General features: G+C 36.5%; 1 protein-coding gene across 1 annotated transcript in view; it reads right to left on the bottom strand.

Annotated features, from left to right (window-relative positions):
- DOK6 (docking protein 6) overlaps positions 1 to 20,614 on the bottom strand; it is a 274,647-nt gene that overhangs the window by 97,351 nt on the left and 156,682 nt on the right. The window contains exon 5 of the mRNA XM_019729346.3: positions 15,297 to 15,486. Coding sequence (XP_019584905.1) covers positions 15,297 to 15,486 — 190 coding nt within the window. The remainder of the gene's footprint in view (positions 1 to 15,296; positions 15,487 to 20,614) is intronic.

Raw genomic sequence — 20,614 nt, 5'->3', positions numbered from 1 at the left:
TGCTGGAAACTCTCACGTGGCCCCACCGAACAACAAGGGGGTAGGTAAACATGGGGTAGTAGGTGGGATATTTGGGAAGTACGACTGTCTCTGCCACAGTCATCGCTTCTGGTCAGCAAAGATCTCTTTTCTCCCTTCTTCCTACACACGCGATCGTGCCCTGAGGGAGACAATCCCAAAAGCTATCCATCTAGCCACTGACTCTAGCTCCAGCTAGGTGACAGGCAGCAGCGTCTACATCAGTTCCAGACAGGGCCTCTCTTGGTTCCAAAAGAATGCTCTAGAAAGAAATTTTCTTTCCCTACCTACCCCAACCCAATGAAGAGTGGCTGAAGAGGAACACCTATCACCAAAGCAAATGCTCCCCTTCAAGCAAAGAAGGAACAGGAAGAGGTGGCAGGAAGGACTGGCCCAGGTCATGCTGACACGCCCACAGAGAGCCTGTGGGTCCTTGACCCTTCTCTCCTCTGAGGGTCGAGTTGGCTGTCCTACGTTCCCCTTGGCTCTGCCCTCTGCCCTCTGGGTTGATTCTCCTTTCTCATTATCCTCCTTGGCCATATCTGAAGTGGGCACTGGGAATGTGTTCTGCTTGAGGCTTAGCACGTGTTTTAGCCCACGTTCTGTCCTGAGAAGGTTATGTGAGAGAGCTGATTACTCTAAGTCTTAAAAAGTCACAAACATCTTTGGTTTAGGGTTCTTTTCCTCTCATAAACAGCTGTCAAAATATTAGTAGGTGGCTTATATATTTAACTCCAGTTGATCTTATGGACCAAAGGTCATTTTTGGAGTGTTTTTTGACATACTTCTCAGATTTATTGTAATATTTTGTTTCCTCTTCCCCCAAAACTTTCTTTTGATTGACAAGTGCTACCTTGACTTTACCAAGTTCTGAGGAGTACATTCAATCAAGTCCTTACCATGAGTCATTTTTATCTAATTAAGCTCATACCAGGCACCACGCCCTTAAATTGAGGTTTACCCTGAGATATTTGAATCAGTTGAGTGGTTTTAGCACCAGGTGTGGAGACTACGCAGATAATTTGCTTTGCTTTTTTCCTTGAAGTTGTTTTAACTTACTTTTGTCACTCAAAGAATCTCTTTATTTTATTTCCTACTCTTTTGTGACTGAACATAACAATCTTTGCCAATTTTGCAAGGTTTTTTTCATTTTGGCATGCAAGTTCTCAATGTTTTTTCTTTTTTAGTAGTACCTTTCCAACCAACACACACTATTACCATTTTGCTTTCTAACTTCTTCCCCTGGATGTTATTGGGAAATACAATTAAGAAACTATTTTCCCAATCCAGAAATCAACTCCATAAAGATCGTAGAGAAAGAAAACATTCTTATTATTGAATATGGATTAAAGGCGAATGTCATGCCCATCACAGGCTATCTGCTAAGAGATTCGAAAGATGGAAAATCTCACCCTTTTAATAATTAAGCAGGTATAACCCACCACCTCTATTTTCTTAAGATAAACAATAACTGGTCTCAAATAAGGGACTTGATAGCACCATGTGTCACACAGAGCTCATCTGAGATTCAGCTGGTAATTGGGATGACCATCTGTGTTAGCTAAGTGGTTTTATCCAAAGGAAAACTAAACTTCTCACCTCTTTATGACAGGAAGTGGTTTGCAATTTGGAGCAAGGGGTCCACTGAAGTTAGGTACCCCCCTCCTACTGGAAACTGGGAGTTAAGGGCCTCTCTCTCTAAAGGTTACATTTCAAAGAGGTGGCTTCCTGAGTCCTTGAGAAAGGCTTTCTTGGGTCCTAAAGCTGACAAAAGACCTATTTAGTCCTCAAAAGAATTTATATATACTTCAAAGGTGTTAAGCCATATTCAGGCCAGGAGCAGAAACCTTATCTTAAAAGCCATCTTGTCTTGATCCTGTCTAGCTTTATCTCCTAGGGGCCTGTATCAGTGGGCCTGGGCTGGCCTGGGGCCAGGGTGTGGAGCTGGAGGGCTTGGTCATGCCCTGAAACCCTTTGTCAATGAAAACCCCCTGAAGCATTGAAGGAGGAACAGCCTCAGTTACCCCTTCCTATAAAACTCCACACTCTTCTTTGCTTGGAGAGGTGATGGTCTTTTCTAGCCTGACTTCCCCCAGCTCAAACGCACCAAATAAATCCCAATACACCAATTAGTCTCCATGACTCATTCCTCCAGTCGTGCCTAACAAAAGGGAGGAGAAAATACTTACAATTTTAAGTTTTCTAAAGTTAATTCTCTGAAAAAGGGAGGAGAGAGCAAGCTTCCCCCTCTGCCATTTTCAACAGGGAGGATTAAGCCTCATTTTGTAATCTGTATTTCTTTCAACCTAGAAGCTATGTAGATATGCAACCAGCCGACCACGTTATCACATTTCACCCAGAGGCAAGAGTCTCCTGAAAGGTCTCTCTACTGCCTAACACATTCTTCCAGCTGCAAACTGCTTCCCTTTATTCCTACCATTTCAGTGCTACATATGGTAGGGTTGTTTATTTATTTATTCCTGCAGCATTCCTCTGCTAGCAATTTCTATCAGGATCAAATAGACTTATCTTTAAATAACAAACAAAATCTTAGTGGTTTAATGCCACAGGAATATCTCTGTCATGGTGGTTGGCTTGGTTCTGGGCAATTATCCTGGGCGATTAGGACAATACTTGAATAAAATAATAATGCATTCATTTAGGATTATATCACTTCTGTTCATAGCCCTTTGTTGGAACTAGTCACATGGTCCCCCACATTGCACTGGGCGTGGGGAAATGGAGGGAAGCATGAGATGTTTGGAGAGCAGTACTGTGTAGACAGAAGAGCACTGAATGCAATTTTAGGGACTAGGAAAGGTTTACTGAAGGAAAGAGTCTGCAACCTGAATCATAAAAGATAAGCTGAAATTATTCAAGTTAAAATGGGAGGGTGGTGGGAGGAGGCAGGGCATTGGGATGGATGGACAGCATGGGAAAGTGTTGATGTGCTTGATTAGTTTATTTTGCTGCTGGAGTTTTAGAATTAGAAGCAGGAAGTAGGCAGAGTTTATTGGAAAGGCAGATAAAGATCAAAACCAGGAATGTTTTTAAAGCCATGCCAAACAAACAAACAAACTCGATCTTTATCTTATGGGCAGGAGGGAGTTGTTTATAACACAGGCAAATAAACATAAAATTTTATCTAGTGCTATTGTGGAAGATATCTTACTAATGAATCCGTTACTCAGTAATTTCAAATAAATAGAGTAGCTAGGTGTCTTAATCTGTTTAAGCTGCTGTAACAAAATAGCATAGACTGGGTAGCTTATAAACAACAGAAATGTGTTTCTCATAGTTCTGGGGGCTGGAAGTCCAAGGTCATGGCACTGGCAGGTCTGGTGTCTGGTGAGAGCTTCCTGGTTCATAGGTGCTGTCTTTTCACTGCGTCCTCACCTGGTGGAAGGGGCAGGGGCTCTCTCAGACCTCTCTTTTCAGGGTACTAATCCCTTTCATGAGGGCTGCTCCCCCATGACCTAATCACCTCCCAGTGGCCACACCTCTTAATACAATCACCTGGGGGGTAGGTTTTCAACACGAATATTGGTGGGGGACTGTGGGGACAGAACCCCAAAAAGCAGTTTCCAGGCTCTTGGCCTCACATAGACAGGTGCTGGCTCAGGTAGTAAATGGCCATCAACTGTGATTGCATGGCCATCAGCTGTGGCTAATTGGCCGTCAGCTGTAACCAGTGAGCCATTGGCCACTAATATAACTGCTGTGGCTACGCTAGCAGAAAGAGAAAAATGGGGGCTAGCAAGAAGATGGCGGCTGAGCTAGCAAGAGCGGATTGCAGAGAGGCGGATGCTGCCAGCGAGAATATAGTGGTATGACTCCCTCATCTGTGTCTCCGTGGGTGTTCCTTTTTGGCCTCACCATGTCCTGCGTTCTTATGTGGGGAGCGGGAGCAGGGACCCTGCCGGACGCCCTGCACGACAGATGGTGCAGCAAGCAGGGTCTCCCACACGACAGGGACACAAACATTCAGATCATAGAACTACTTCCTTGTTCTCTGAACAACGAAGGTGTGACTAAAACACTGAGGAATGAACCACACACCTGAGACCCGACTTGTGCTTCCCCCAGCCGCTTTCCGTTTGACCTCAGGTACACCTTCTTAACCTTCTGGGACTTGATTTTCTCATTCATGCAAACTTGATAAAAATGTTTTCTGCTGTGTCTAACTTCAGTGCTGATATGAAGATAAAATGAAATAATGTAGTTTGAAAAAGGGCTGAAAGCTATTAGATATAACATATTTATGTATGAGAGATGATTAAATTCAGCAAACACTTATTTTTGCATGTACAGCCCTGGACAAGGCAACGTAGGGGTCAAAAATGTTCCCTTGCTTCGAAGAAATCAATATTCTTCCATGAAAAAAGGTGAAACACCAGGGTGTGATTTTGTAGTATCAGCTGCAGGTTGTAATTACAAAATAGATATTGTATTTTGTACAGTCACATTCAAAGGGGCTCTTTCTGGGGAAGTAGTCACCCAACCCCTGACAAACACCATTCTAGTTTCTGCCTCTATGATTTTGACTATCCTTAGTATGTCATGTAAGTAATATGATACAGCATTTGTCCTTTGTGCCAGGCTTATTTCACTCAGCATAACGTCCTCCAGGTTCACATGTGTTGTAGCAGGTGTCAGAATGTCCTCACTTTGTAAGATTGAATAACGCTCCATTATACCGTGTTTCCTTGAAAATAAGGCCTAGCCGGACAATCAGCTCTAATGTGTCTTTTGGAGCAAAAATTGATATAAGACCCGGTATATTATATTATATTACATTACATTACATTATATTATACTATACCCAGCCTTATATTATAGTAAAATAAGACCGGGTCTTATATTAATTTTTGCTCCAAAAGACACATTAGAGCTGATTGTGCGGCTAGGTCTTATTTTCAAGGAAACACGGTATAATGGAGCATTATTCAATCTTACAAAGTGAGGACATTCTGACGGTATATACAGCACATTTTAAAAATCCTTTCATCCTTGGATACTTGGGTTGCTTTCATGTCTTAGTCACTGTGAATAACGCTGCTACGACCCTGAGTGTAACAAATATCTTTTTGAGAACTTACTTTCAATTCTTTTGGGTGTATTCCCAGAAGTGGAATTGCTTCATCATATGGTAATCTTATTTTTAATTTTCTTGAGAAACCACTATACTGTTTTCCACAGGGACTCTACCATTTTACACTTCTATCAAAAGTGCACAAGGATTCCAATTTCTTCACATCCTCACCAATACTTAATATTTTCTGTTTTTTTTTTTCTTTTTTTGATAGTAGCCTTTCCAATGAATGTGAGGTAGTGTGATTTGAATTTCCCTAAGGATTAGTGATGTTGAACATCTTTTCATGTATTTATTGACCATTTGTATCTCTTTAGAGAAATGTCTATTCAAGCCCTTTGCTTATTTTTTAATTGGGTGATTCATTTTTTTATTGTTGAATTTTAGAAATTCTCTTTATGTTGTGGATATTAATCCCTTATAGGACATATGATTTGTAAATATTTTCTCCCATTCACGAGTTGCCTTTTTACCCTGTTGATACTGTCGTTTGATGCATAAATTCTTTAAATTTTCATTAAGTCCAATTTTTTTCTTTTGTTGACTATGCCTTTTATGTCATATCCAAGAGACCATTGCCAAATCCAAAGTTGTGAAGCTTTACCTTGTTTTCTTCTAATAATTTTATAGTTTTAGGTGGTACATTTAGGTCTTTAATTGAGTTAATTTTTGCATATGGTGATAGACAGGTATGGGGACAGCCTTATTCTTTTCATGTGTATATACAGTTCATCCAGCACCATTTGTTGAAAAGACTGTCCTTTCCCCATTGAATGGTCTTGGCATCCTTGTCAAAAGTCAATTGACCATATATGAAAAACTCCTTTTTAAAAATTTATTTTTAAGTTAAAAATTTACATATAGTAACATTCACTCTTTGTGTTATACAGTTCTCTGGGTTTTGACAAATGTATAAAATTTCATATCCGTGACCATAATCAAGATAAAAAGGAATTCCATTATCTTCCCAATTTTCTTTATGTTGTTGCTTGTAGTCAGTTCCTCTCCACAACCCATCCTTGGGCAATCATTGGTCTATTTTCTATCCCTATAGTTTTGTGGTCCTTCCCCCCACCCCAGAATTTAATATAAATGGAATCATAGAGTATGTTGTCTTTTGGATCTGATCTGGATTTTTTCACTTAGAACAATGCATTTGCGATACATCCATCTTGTTGTACGTATCAGTCATTTGCTCCTTTTTATCGCTGAATAACACTCTGGATTTACCAGTTTGTTTATCCACACACCATTTGGTGTGTCCAGTATTGACAATGATGATAAAATGGTTATAAACATTCATGTGCAGGTTTTTAAATGAACGTATGTTTTTATTTTTCTTGAGGAAATACTTAAGAGTAGGATTGCTGGGTCAAATGTTAAGTGCATGTTTAAGTTTTAAAAATGCCAAGATTTCTTTCCAAAATGGCTATATCACTTGGTATTCCCACCAAAATTATGTGAGCGTTCCATCCTTGTCAGCACTTGTTATTGCCAGATTTTCCTTTTTAATTTTAGCCATTATAATAGGGATATAGTTATAATAGGAACACAGTATCTCATTGTAGTTTTAATTTGCATTTCCTTAATGATTAATTAAGTTTGGAATTTTTTTAGTGTGATGATTGGTCAACCATTTATCTTCTTTGGTGAGGTATCTGCTCAGATCTTTTACCTATTTTTAAAACGGGGTTGTATTTTTTCTTACTGTTAAGTTTTGAAGGTATTCATATATTTTGGATACCAGTGCTTTGTGAAATACGTGACTTGCAAATACTTTCTCCAGATATGTCTCTTGTCTTTTAATCCCCTTAAAAATGTCTTTTAAAGAGCCAAGGTTTTAATTTTGATCCAATCCTATATATCATTTTTTTTTCCTTTTTGGATCATGCTTTGATATACCATTGTTTTACCTTTCATTTTTAACTAATTAAAACTCATGCATTAGAGGAGGAAGGATTTCTCTCTGTGTATGTGAACAAAAAAGGTTTAGGGATAAATTAAGCCTATGTATGACATCACAGAATCCTTGATTATAGACTAAAAGGTGTGATTGAAAAATACGGTGAATATTTACGTAAAAAAATTATTATAGTAAAGGACACATTGCCATTAATTCCCCTCAAAATACCCCCTCTTGCTTCAAACACACTTATCCCATCATTTTTTCCACTTTCTGAAGCAGTTCTGGAAGTCCTCTTTCGTGAGTGTCTTTACTTCATCCTCTATCATGACAACGCTCCATGCCACACATCCCTTCTGGTACGGCAATTTCTGTCAAATAAAAACATTATGGCTTGTCTTCATCCACCTTATTCACTGGATCTGGTATCACACGACTTCTGTCTCTTCCCCAAAGTCAAAATGACCATGAAAGGAAAACGTTTTGAATGGATTCAGGACCTTGAGGCATCCTCGACAGTGCAACTAAACACACTCACGAAAGAGGACTTCCAGAACTGCTTCAGAAAGTGGCAAGAATGATGGGATAAGTGTGTCCAAAGTGAGGGGGATTATTTTGAGGGGGATTAATGGCAATGTGTCTTTTACTGTAATACATTTCTTTTTGTATTTAAACATTCACTGTATTTGATGATCTCATCTTGTATATGGCTACTTCCGTTAACCATTTTCCCATAGGAACTGTAGTGAGATATTTAAGTATTGCTTTACATTTCCAGTTGTTAAAAATCTGTAACCAGATTTTCCGCAGGCTTCTAATAGAGACAATGCCATTACAGTTAGTAAGATGCATATTTTAAACATTAATTTTGTCATAAACATTGTGCTGAGTAGGGAGGTTACGTATTGAACACTAATTTTATAAAAATGGATTTTGGGCTCACTTGAATTCTGTTATGCAGGCATTTGAACTTATCCTGATTTTTGTTTACAATATTTATGAGATTATATGTGAAAATGCCACATCAGCAGTTAAAAAAAGTCATTTTGTCTTTCGCAGGATAAATTGCAAATAATCATGAATCCTATGACTTCCTCTGCAGGTATAGGTATCTTTTTTTTTATTTTTTTGAGGATCTAAGCTTGCTTGGCAAATTGGTTATTTTTCACTCTAAAAATGAAAACTTTCCATCGTTGGTGAAAGAGCCATTGCTCTAACCTGGCGTGGGACTATGAATTCATCTCCCAAAAGCCATGCCCCTCTGAGGACAGGACCCGGGCAAGCTTCCTGGTTCTTGTTTTCCTTCTGTCCTCACTCTCGCGGTGTGCTCCCTGAGGCTTATGGGGTGTGATTACAATCGTGAGTACGTATGAGGTGTGTTTCTCCAGAAAGAATCATATAGACCTTTTCCTAATGTTATTTTTATATTTTGGTGCTTCAGTAGAATTTAACAATGCAATTGAAAAAAAGCCTATCAGTGAAAAAAATATTTTGACATCCAATTTGATTACTTTTCAGTACATTCAGTACTATACATACATGGTTAAAAATTTTTACCAAATAATATACCTGTGAAAAGAGATTTTATTTCTCTGGATCAAGCATGGACAAAGCTTTCTGCCCTTGGCTCCTTTAAACAAGACTGAGATTGTCTGGAACTTGTAACATAGATGCACAAAATAATGGTCAATATCCCAATTATTAAAGGACAAAGGACACCCAAAATTCAGAGAAGGAAAAAAATACAATCAAACAGTATATATAGGGACAACTCTCCAACTATAAAGAGAAAGGAACAAACAAAAGAGAGAAAAAAATCAGATATCAGAGTCTTCTATCAAAACAAAAACATCTTAGATCATCATTTTAATGCTTGTATTTATGGGGTGAAGAAGAGCCCTCTCTGTATCAATAGAGGGTATATGAATTGATGTTTCCTTGAAAACGATTTACTGTATTGTGAAGAACCTTGAAAATGTTCACGTTCTTTGACCCAGTAATTCCTTCTTAAAGAGGTTCTGCTAAGAAAATAACCAAAGCTTTGCCCATGTTTTCACAGGTGGTCAGTGTGCCTTTATTTATAATAGTTCGTTTTGGAAACATCTTCATGTCAAATTAAGGATGGCACCCCCATATCTAATACGGCCATTAGACTCCTGAGTTTAAAGGACTCAGAGATTACTTATCAATACAATATTAAGTGGAAATATATAGGATAAATATCTTTATTTATTGATTTTAAAATGGAAAAAAGCACACCAAAATATTAAAAGTTCTTATCTCAAGACCGAGAAATTCTGAGGGATTTTAAGCTTTTCTTTTCAACTTCTCCCTCAAAAGTCGGTATAACTTTTTAATCTGACAATATAAGGTATTAAAAAATATCGACACTATGGGAAAATGGAGATTTACAAAGAAAAATCGTGAAGTGCAAAATCTGCCCAGGTTACGAAGATAGATTTCTGATGTTACAGGACCTACATAGGAATAAAGGCCTGATATGCATCCCACAGCTTCAAGATCCCTGTTCACAAAATACTCGGGGCTCTCTCTCCTCCCTCGACCCCATTCCTTTTGGAGGAAGTGTTTTATTGTAAGAATAACAAATGCCCATTGTCAAAAATTCAAACAGTATAAAAGAATATAACAAAGAATAGCAAATCCCCTCCTACTTTCTTTCCCCACACTTATTTTTACTTCAAATTATTTGGGGGTATAATGTGCATATAAGAATACTAATATTTAGTAAATAATTCCATGCTTTCTGACAAATGTCAGAACACAGGGCATTTTTCATCACCCCCAAAATTTCACAGGTGCCTCTTTGCAGTCCATTCTCTCTCAACCCCCAAATCCAGGAAACCACTGATTTGCTTGCTGTCACTACAAATTAGTTTGGCCTGCTGACAAATTTTCTGCAAATGGAATTATACACATGGCTCAGAATAATGTTTTTAAGATTCCTCTATATTGTGTCACTGGTAGGTAATGTTGTGTTGTATGTGTATAACTATATACTGATTGGTTTATGCATTCATGGATTGACAGCCATTTAGACTGTTTCCGTTTTTTGACTGTTACAAATAAAGCAGCTTTGACCCTCCAGGTACAAAGTTTCTTTTTTTGGCTTTTTTTTTTGTTGGAATTTTAAAATTTAAACTTTTAAAATTTTTAATAATTTTTTAATTTTTCAATTACAGTTGACATACAATATTATATTAGTTTCAGGTGTACAACATAGTGATTTATAGACATTTATGGACATAAGAATTTATTAGATAGCTATGTAATTTAGGAAGTGATCACCCTGATAAATCCAGTACCCATCTGACACCATACAGTTATTACAATATTATTAATTATGTTCCCTGTGTTATACTTTACATCCCCATGACTGTTTTGTAACTATCAATTTGTACTTCTTAACCCTTTCCCCTTTTCACCTTGCCCCCCAACCACCCTCCTAGCTGGCAACCATCAAAATGTTCTCTGTAACGATGAGATTGTTACTGTTTTGTTTGTTTGTTTATTTTGTTCTTTAGATTCCACATATAAGTGACATCATATGGTATTTGTCTTTCTCTGTCTGACTTATTCCACTCTGCACAATACCTTCTTGGTCCATCAATGTTGTTGCAGATGTCAAAGTTTTATTCTTTTTCATTATATTCCATTGTATATTTGTACCCACCTCTTCTTTAACCATTCATCCACTGATGGGCACCCAGGTTGTCTTCATGTCTTGCCTATTATACAGGTACAAGTAATTATATGTTGTTTTGGGGTGGTTGGTGGGTAAATATCTAGGAGTAAAATTGCTCTGTCATATGGTATGCCTACAAATATACCAAAGTATTACTTGAGGTTGTGTTCATTTTCTTTCTTTTTTTTTTTAAAGTTTATTGGGGTGACAATGGTTAGTAAAGTTACATAGGTTTCAGGTGTACAATTCTGTAATACATCATCTATATGCTACATTCTGTGTTCAAGTGGTGTTCCATTCTCCATTCACGTGAATGATGAGAGAGTTGTTCTATCCCCACTTGACCTTGTCAGTTTGTGTGTGTAGCAGAGAGATGTACTGGTGTCTCTCTGTGGCTTTAATCTATATTTCCTTGTGATTAATGATGTTGAGCATCTTTTCTTGGCTGTACTGTCTATCAATATATCTTTTTTTATAACCTGCCCAATTTTTTTAAAACTTATTTTATTACTGAATTATTTGTCTTCTTATTTTGGATTGTAAGAGTTCTTCACGGATTATGAATATAAGTTCTTTGCCAGTCATGTTTTGTGAATTTTTTCTCCTGTCTATGGCTTGACTTTGCATTTTCTTTAGAATGTCTTTTGAAGAGCAGACATTATTCATTTTGATGAAGCCCAACTCATCAATATCTTTTTTTTTATATATCTAGATAGTGCTTTTGGTGTAGTATTTGAGAAATTGTTACCTATTCCAAGGTTATAAATATTTTCCAAGTTTTCTTCTATAAGTTTTATAATTTTAGCTTTTATATTTAGGTGTATATACATTGGAGTTATTTGGGGGGGCGGTAAGCGTATGGTGAAGGGTATCTGTCAGCTTTAGCTGCCATAACAAAATACCATAAACAGGGTGGCTTAAAGAACAGAAGTTTATTTTCGCACAGTTCTGGAGGCTAGAAGTCCAAGATCAAGGTGCCAACATAGTCAGTTTCTGGTGAGGACTCTCTTCCTGGATTGTAGATAACTACCTTCTCCCTGTGTCCTCACATGGCAGAAGAGAGAGAGAGAATGAGCTTTCTGGTGTTTCTGCTTATAAGGGCATTAATCCCATCATGAGGGTCCTACCCTTATGACCTAATTTAAATTGAATTATCTTCCAAAGGCCTCATCACCAAATACCATCACATCGGGGGTTAGAGCTTCAACATATGAATTTCAGGGCAGGGGGACATGCAATCTGGTACATAACAGTGAGATAAGAGCTGAAATTCATTTTTCTCTCTCATGGGTATTCAGTCATTCCAGCACTGTTTGTTTCTTTCCCACATTGAATTTCCTCAACATATTAAAAATAATAAGTTGGCTATAGAGGCAGGTGTCTATTATTTTTGAACTCTTCATTCTTTTCCATTGATTGTTAGGTTTACTCTTATGTCGACACCACACTGTCTGGATTACTGTAGCTTTATAGCAAGTCTTAAACTCAGGGAGTGAAAATCCATCAGACATGTTCTTTTCCCAATTGTTTAGCTATTCTAGGACTTTTGCAATTTTATATACATTTTAGAATCAACTTGTCATGTACTTCAGAAAAGTCAGTTGGAATTTTTATTGGGCTTGCACTGAATCTGTCAGTTGATTTGGAGAGGATTTTAATATTAACAATATAGTCTTTCAATTCATGAACATGGTATATATCTCCATTTATTTTGATCTTCAGTTTCTCTCCGTGATGTTTTATGGTTTTAAAGTTACAGCTCTAGCACATATTTTGTTAAATCAACCTATATATTTCATATTTTTGATATTATAAGAGGTATTTAAAATATTTCCCTTCCAATTATTCATAGATTATATATAAAATAAAATTGATTTTTATATATTGGCCTTATGTGCTGTAACCTCACTAAATTCATCTGTAAGTTCTAGTAACTTTTGGTTAAGATTCATTTAGATTTTTCCTTAGTATTTTAAGGGTATAGAAGTTTGATTTTCTTTACTCTACATTCTGATTCCCCCATGGGCAATAACGTTGGAGTGTGAACTCATTCCAAAGGATTACACGTGGTAAATTAGAGAGTTCTTGTCTATCTGCTGATTCTTCCACGAAATAGGTATCCACTAACTCATAAATTTGGCTTCAAGCACCACTTATGATAAACACAGCCACTCAGGTTTTCCCCTGGCTTGTACTACAAAGTTTTGTTGTACTGGTCCCATTTTCACCTGGCCTCAAATTCCTGACTCATGACAGGTAAGACTTCTGTGTCGAGACATTGAGTTTATAATGATCTCTCCAGCATTTGAATGCAAGCTTCTCCCAAGCTTTTTGCTGTGTTTCTCTCTCTACATTTCCAGTATTTTGGGCTAAGGCTATATCTTAGCAGAGTTCTTTAGGAAAAGAGATCTTCAGACCTAAGTAGGAAGTTCATTTAGAAACTAGAAAAAGGCAAATTATATACATTCTGATAAAGAGTAGGTAACTGATTCTTAAATGCCCATTATGTGACAATATTGTGATGTATGCTTTTTTATATATTCACTAACTCACTCAACTTCTCCATGCACATCTAGAAAGTAGAGATTATAAATCTCCTGATGCAAAGAACAAAACTGAAGGCCAGAGGGGTTAAATGGCTAAATTATTAATAGCTGTGATCTAAATGTAGCTCTTTTCAATTCTGAGGGCAAATAGGGGTGGGGGTGTCAAGATAGTTTCTAGATGTTAAGATACTTGTTTTTTAAAGAGGCTTTATGGCAAAATTAAAAAAAAAAAACCTTCTAAACCAACAAACCACACAAAAATCAGAAAAAAAATCTTGAGGACTATGCACCTTATCTGTTCTGATATATTTATATTTTTCATGTTTCTTAAAATTACTAAAAATCATCAAGCTCAAAAGACTGATTAGTATGGAATGTCAGATAAACCAAATTGTATGCCAAATAATTTAATGTTTTGATGGAGAATATCAATTTTAAAACCTGTGGACAGCCAGTATAGTCCCCTTAAAGATTTTGAAGAAACAAGAAATTGGTAAAAACTAACGTGGACAAGTGTCAATGGAGTGAAAATTCTGTATAACCACTATAAAAGAAAATATAACTACTTTTGAAAAAAAATCCCAAGACAATGAAATGAGGGAACAGACAAGGTAGTTAAATTGCTCCACATAAAAATAGGAAAACAGAAGTACCCAGGAGAATGATCCAGGCAAGGGGATCCTGGAGGTAGTGTTGCTAAAATGATGAAAAACAAACCATTCCTTTTTGTATATAATGTATACATTAATGTTTAAGGTGAGTAAAAAAACATTATCATAAATTTTAGGTGAGTGAATCTCTAAGCTATAATGCCTTTTGCACAAGCATATAATTTTTTAAAATAGTGTGCTTGTCTATAAATATTCATTTTCTCATGAGGATTTTTATATCCTGAAAGTTATCTAAATGTGATTAGTATTACACTGTCAGTATCTAGGCAGACAGAGGTAGACAGCTGAGTGAACCCATAGTCTCTAAGTCAACTTAGGGTTGGAGGCTTTTAGTGAAATCAGTGTGATAGAGACTTTAATATTACCTTAGTGCAAAAAGGTTCCAGACTCATAAAATTACTTCAGTTCAGTTTTTTTTTTCCCTTAAAAATTTAAAAGACATCTGGCCTACCCTAGATGGATATTATTAGAATCTGACTTTGAATAGGTAATTAACAGTTTTGTAGAAATTTTGTAGAAATAAGAAAGTTATGAAATTAAAATTGCTATATCGAGTGCAACAAAACTTCACTATAATTACCTTATATACCACAAATTCATTTTCAGACTGTGACAAATCATGTCTCCATTGTGAAATCAGATATGTTAAACGTCTCTTACATAGAATCCCAACACCAAGGTCTTGTCTTGGATGACCCCAATATCACAAAGAGGTCATAGCAGACATTTATGGGTTCCAACCATATGCTGCGATCAAAAACCTACATATTTGTCTTGACATACTAAGTTTAGAATCTGAGTTACACATTTCATAAATTATGGATATGCCAGTTTCTTCAGTCATTCTGAATTAAAATTTATACTTAACTAATGTTATTAATATAAACACATAGATAAATGAATACTGCATTAACTTCTTTCAAATCTAAAGAGCAATCTTTCAACAATCTTATACAAAACTTCTTTAAAAATTGTTTGCATATTTAAAAAAAAACTCTCAAAAATAATGCCAGCAAGGATATGTTGAATTTTATGGGAACCCTATTATACCAAAAATACAGTAGGGTAAAACAAAATATAGTATTAAAATAGTATTGCAAACTATATTGCATGATTAAAATAACTATGACACTAGTTGGATGCCAGCGTGAGACTGAAATGATTTCTAATGGGGTAATTAACCTGTCATAGAATTAATACAATTTTATTTGACTATCAACAAGAATCTGGAGAAATTCTGTAGTTGGTGAATTCTACCCTTTATAAAAACAATGGTCATCCTGGGCATTGATGACAGAACCTTTCCTTCAGGAGATTAGCTGTCACACACCTCCTACATTTGGTTGTCACATGTAGAACTTACCTTCCTGATTCAAAGGTGAACCACGTCGAGTCCCGCCCGTATCTCCTCAGTGAGCTGAGAGGCCACATCACCAGTTTGACCTTGGCATTGTGGATATCCCAGAGATAGATATTCTCATGAGTGATCTGCATTGTGCATTCACCATAAATATCCAGATTTGGTGTAGGCATAAGATACACATTGAATCGTTCTGCAAAGAAAAAAAGAATGGAGGAAAATAAGTGAAAAGAGGTGTGACTCTTCATGGCAGCACTGTATTAATTTGTGCACCTACCTACAGCCTACTATGTGCCTTGGTGTCACTGAAACACACTGCAAAACACTACATTTTTTTTCCCATTTGGTATATGAAAGAAGGAGTTAAAGTATTCTTAATTGTTAATTCACCCACTCATTCTACAACTTTTTGTTGTATATGCTCTCTACAGTGGGGATTAATGGTTAAATTGTATGATGGAAAGAGAAGGGGGAAAAGCTAAGGGGGTTTCAGCCCAAATGGTGCTTACTGTCTGCTTCTTCACACAACTCAAGTGGAATTCCTTCGAGGAGTGTCTGACTTAATTTAAACAAGCATGTACTCATTTTCACTTTTGAGTCATGAAGTATTCAATGCACACTCAGACTGGCTCTTAAAACACATTGTATTCATGGTCAAACTCAGCATATAATAATACCAGATATTCATTACTACTTTCTGCAGAACTTCAGACATTGTTTTAGTAAGCAAAATAAAAATACATAGCCGCTCTCATTCCTGGATATTTTATAGCTGAAAATCTGATTACTAGGCAATAATTTCAAACGTTGCTTTATAACTTTTTGTGTATCTCAAAGGCTACCACAAAATTCTGCAGCCCTTGATTCTCATTTAAATGCATTATGTGCACTTTGTTTTGAAAATAAGGTTAGTTCCTAAGTTCCAGGAATTAAGACCTTGGGATGATCTATAAAGTGTACTATGAAATAGCTCTAGTTCCTAGGACTGTAGTCTTGATTTATAGTAAGTGATAAATAAATATTGGTCAACTTTACGAATAAAAAAATTTATGCCCTGATGATTATGGGCTGCAAGATTTGAGGAATTGTAAAAAATAATGACTCATGATAATGAAAAATTAAAGAATTACTAGCAGATACATCTTTGTGAGTTTGAATTTAATTGTGAATAGTGCTTTAAAGGCAATGCTGCTGAATTAATTATTTTAAGAGGCATAATGATGCAGCTGCAGTTGGAAAAGGATTGATATGCTTAGGAATGAACTATCATCCATCAGAATGCCTCGATTTTAAACACTGGATGCTCACTGCTACTGAGTTGGCATTGTCTGTATAATAGAAAGAATCTTTTCTGTGCCAGGTATTTTGCAGAATAACGATTTGTTGATGAAAAAAAAAAAAAAATCAGATTCCAAACCAGTTAAATTAAATTTAAGGATGACAGTTTGAAATTTAGTAACCAAATGGACAATATTCATATTCAAGTGTCTAGATATTTTTGATCAAAATAATCTAACGATTCAATTTTTTACTAGATTATTGACCCATAAAACTAATAAGTATATGGATTTCACATTCATTTCCTAAAGAAAGGACAAAATTAGATAAATTTTATAGCTGAAAAAGGAAGAAAGACCAATGTCCCATTAATTATCTGCAATAAAAAGCATATATATGTATAATATACTACGTCTGATTAAAAAAACACAGTGAATGTTTTTTAAAAAAATATTACAGTAAAAGATACATTGCCATAATCCCCCTCAAAAACCTCCCCCTCATTTTCAACACACTTATTCCATCACTCTGGCCACTTTCTGAAGTAGTTCTGGAAGTCCTCTTTCGTCAGTGTCTTTATTTGCGCTGCCATGGCTGCCTCAATGTCCTGAATCATTTTGACTTTGGGGAAGAGCCAGAAGTCGCACGGTGCCAGATCCTGTGAATACGGTGGATGAGGACACACCATAATGTTTTTATTTGACAGAAATTACCGTACCAGAAGTGATGTGTGACACGGATCGTTGTCATGATGGAGGATGATTTACGGCACACTTTAAAACACACCTTCTCTCAACTGTAGCTCACGCCCAACTGACTGCACTGAACAAGTTGAAAACTCGTCACACACTGTTACTAAGGTTCCATGTGCCACTTCCCATGTTGAAGATCCCTGCCTTTCTGTTGGATGACACTTGGCAGCAGCATTCACTGTGTTTTGTGATCACAACAGAAAGGCTCCGTGTCACACATCACGTCTGGTACAGCGATTTCTGTCAAATTAAAACATTACAGTGTGTCCTCATCCACCTTGTTCACTGGATCTGGCATGGTGTGACTCCTGGCTCTTCCCCAAAGTCAAAATGATTCAGGACATCGAGGCAGCCCCAACAGAGCAATTAAGGATACTCACGAAAGAGGACTTCCAGAACTGCTTCAGAAAGTGGCAACAACAATGGAATAAGTGTGTTCAAAGTGAGGGGCGGGTATTTTGAGGGGGATTGATGGCAATGTGTCTTTTACTATAATAATTTCTTTTAAATTTAAACATTCACCGTATTTTATGGTCACACCTCGTATATTCCATAAATTCTAAAATTCCTTTATGCAATCAAGTAAGGAAACAACATTTAGCGTTAAATACATCACTCACATTACCACTCCAATTTCTACTGCAATGGGGTTACAAGTAGTAAATCAAAGGGTCTCATAAAAGAGTATAAATGTAAATCAAAGGGTCTCATAAAAGAGTATAAATGAAACTTGGACCCAACAGAGAGACTCAGGAAGATAGAGAATGCCTGAACAGCAGTCTTCTTTTCTTTGGTTAAGACCCTTTTGATGAAGTTCAACTTTTACATTTGGAACTAGTCATATGTCAACAGTGACATCTAGTCAACAGTGGCATCTGTTGTGCATAAGGAAACTATTGTTATACAAATGAGGAGTAAAACATTCCTTTGAATTCCTTCCTTTCCATGAATTCCAGAGTCTTAAGATATCAACTGAAGAATCACTGCCAAAATGCCAAGAAATAACAACACTTCTCCAAAAATGTTGAAATATATGAACACCGTTAACCAATTTTACTGTTGCTGAATGCTGCATTGACCCTTGATATCCATATCCGTAGTTTGGTAATTGAGGGAAAAAAAGAAAACAAAAAAACAGGTCATGTAAAAAAATAATCCTGATATTGAGGGCCCTACAGATAGATGGTACATGAAACATTACATGTAATCTAGAGAGTATTACAGAGGACTCAGAAAAAGCATTATATTTTCCCAGAAATATCTGTGTTCTCTAATGTTAGCAGATGAAACCTAGCAATAACAAAGACAGAAAAAGTACAATCATCACAGTGGACACTAGAGAAAGCTGGAAAATAATGAATATGTGAATTTAATAAGATACACATGACACAGAGCTCTAGATATCAAAATCATTGAGGCACATTTACAAACAAATACAAAATGATTGAATAAGTTGCCATAAAGGAGTCCTTCCAGGCCAGCTCTAGGCAACATAAACAGGTGAAATGTACCTATGGTGTCCCTTCCCTCTTGCTGGCTTTCTAATTCCCCAGTCTTCACCCACTGTGACCTAGCAACTCAAGTTAACCCCTTCTTGTTATGGTTTGGAATGCTCCAATCTTCCTTTTAATGCTATATCTAACATCTTAGGAAAGAAATTATCCTAAGAAATTGTATTCTCAATTTTTAAATATTCAAATCCATCTTCCCTCATGGCTGATTTCCAAGGATTTGAGAATCAATTAAAAAATGGACTAATGTAATCCCGCAGAAAACTAGGCACATAAAGATGAGGACAGCACATCAAGTTATCTCGTAAGTTCTACTTCTTTGAATTCCATCGTAATGGAAGGAAGGTTTCTGCATTTGCTATGAATAAATTATTTTATGCCCTTAGTAATGTAAAACATGCTGCTTTGCTAAATAAAATTCTGTTTCCCATTGCCATAGTTAAAATTGGCTCCACGAAATGACTTTTTCAAATGTTTACTTTTGTGAAATAATTTTATTAGGCAGGTGTTTAAAACCACTCTCTAATCATGTCACTTTCTTATTTAAGGAACTGCATTTGGTTTTTCTGCCTAGAGTACTGGTTTTCAGGATTCAGTGTGCATCAGCGTTACCTAAAGGGCCTGTTTAAACACTAATGGCTGGGCGTCCTCCACCCTTATCATTTCTGACACAGGCTGGGGCTGGACAATGTATATTTTTTCTACATGTTCTCAGGGGACGTTGATGCCACTGTCCTGAGGACCACACTTTGAGAACTGTTGATTTGTGAACCTCATCTCAGAATATCACCAGGAAGTAGCAGCACTGGAGAAGCCATGAGGGATGCTTTTGAAAAGTGATGTCATGTTCCAGTAGAACAAAGCAGCACATTTTATTCAAGACCGTTCTCTGATGTCTGCTTAAATAAATTTATCCTCAATTAATTCACATACTATAAGAAATTAATCCATCTCAATTGACTCGTGACTGATTTGGCAAGAAAGAGTTCCTGTGCCAGTTGGAACAAAAGAAGGGAGAGAGGCATAGACAGGAAGGAGGTTTATGAAAGATACAGTTTATAATTCATGAAGATATGTATATTCTAACTATTTTAAGATAATCAACAACAATAAAAGGACTATTAAGGAGCACTAAACAGCACATTTCCTAGTATCCAGAAGAATTAGAAAAGAAACTAGTTGTCTAAATAAAGATAATAATACCCTGAAACATAAATAAAAATTCTCCTAGCCTGAAGGGTTATGAAGACTGCTGAATGTGTGAATACATTTTTGAAGAGGCTAGTGAAAAACATATTAGATCATAATGTATTCACACATATAAACTACAGAATTCTAGAGTGGAAACAAATCCCAAGAATATTGCCTGTGAAATTGTATTTTGGTAAAATTTATGTTTATATAATGGCTGATATGTAAGAAAATAGAATTGTATTTTAAATGGCCAAAAACAATAACGAGGTGGAATAGTCATTAAACTGATTGTTATGTCTAACAAAGATACTACTATTGAATCTGCAGTTACATTTACATGGGCATTTTTACACTAGGGCTGAATTAAGAGGTCCAAAGGGAGAGACCATGCTTCAGAAGGCCTGGGACACAGGGTTATACTCAGTTCCAAGAACAGTCCCAAGGAGACTACAAAACAAGATTTGATCAAATTGAATTGAACAAGAACTGGTGAGAAAGGGCAGCTACACTCAGGAGACATGGTCCTGGAAAAGGAACAGTGAGACCCCAAGCTATGTGTGGGAGATTGAAGGGGTCATTGGCCCTG

Source organism: Rhinolophus sinicus, chromosome 4, assembly GCF_057876585.1.
Source record: "Rhinolophus sinicus isolate RSI-liver-muscle chromosome 4, RSI-T2T, whole genome shotgun sequence".
Taxonomy (NCBI): domain Eukaryota; kingdom Metazoa; phylum Chordata; class Mammalia; order Chiroptera; family Rhinolophidae; genus Rhinolophus; species Rhinolophus sinicus.
The sequence above is the reverse complement of the archived record's forward strand: the minus strand, read 5'-3'. Positions and strand labels throughout refer to the sequence as shown.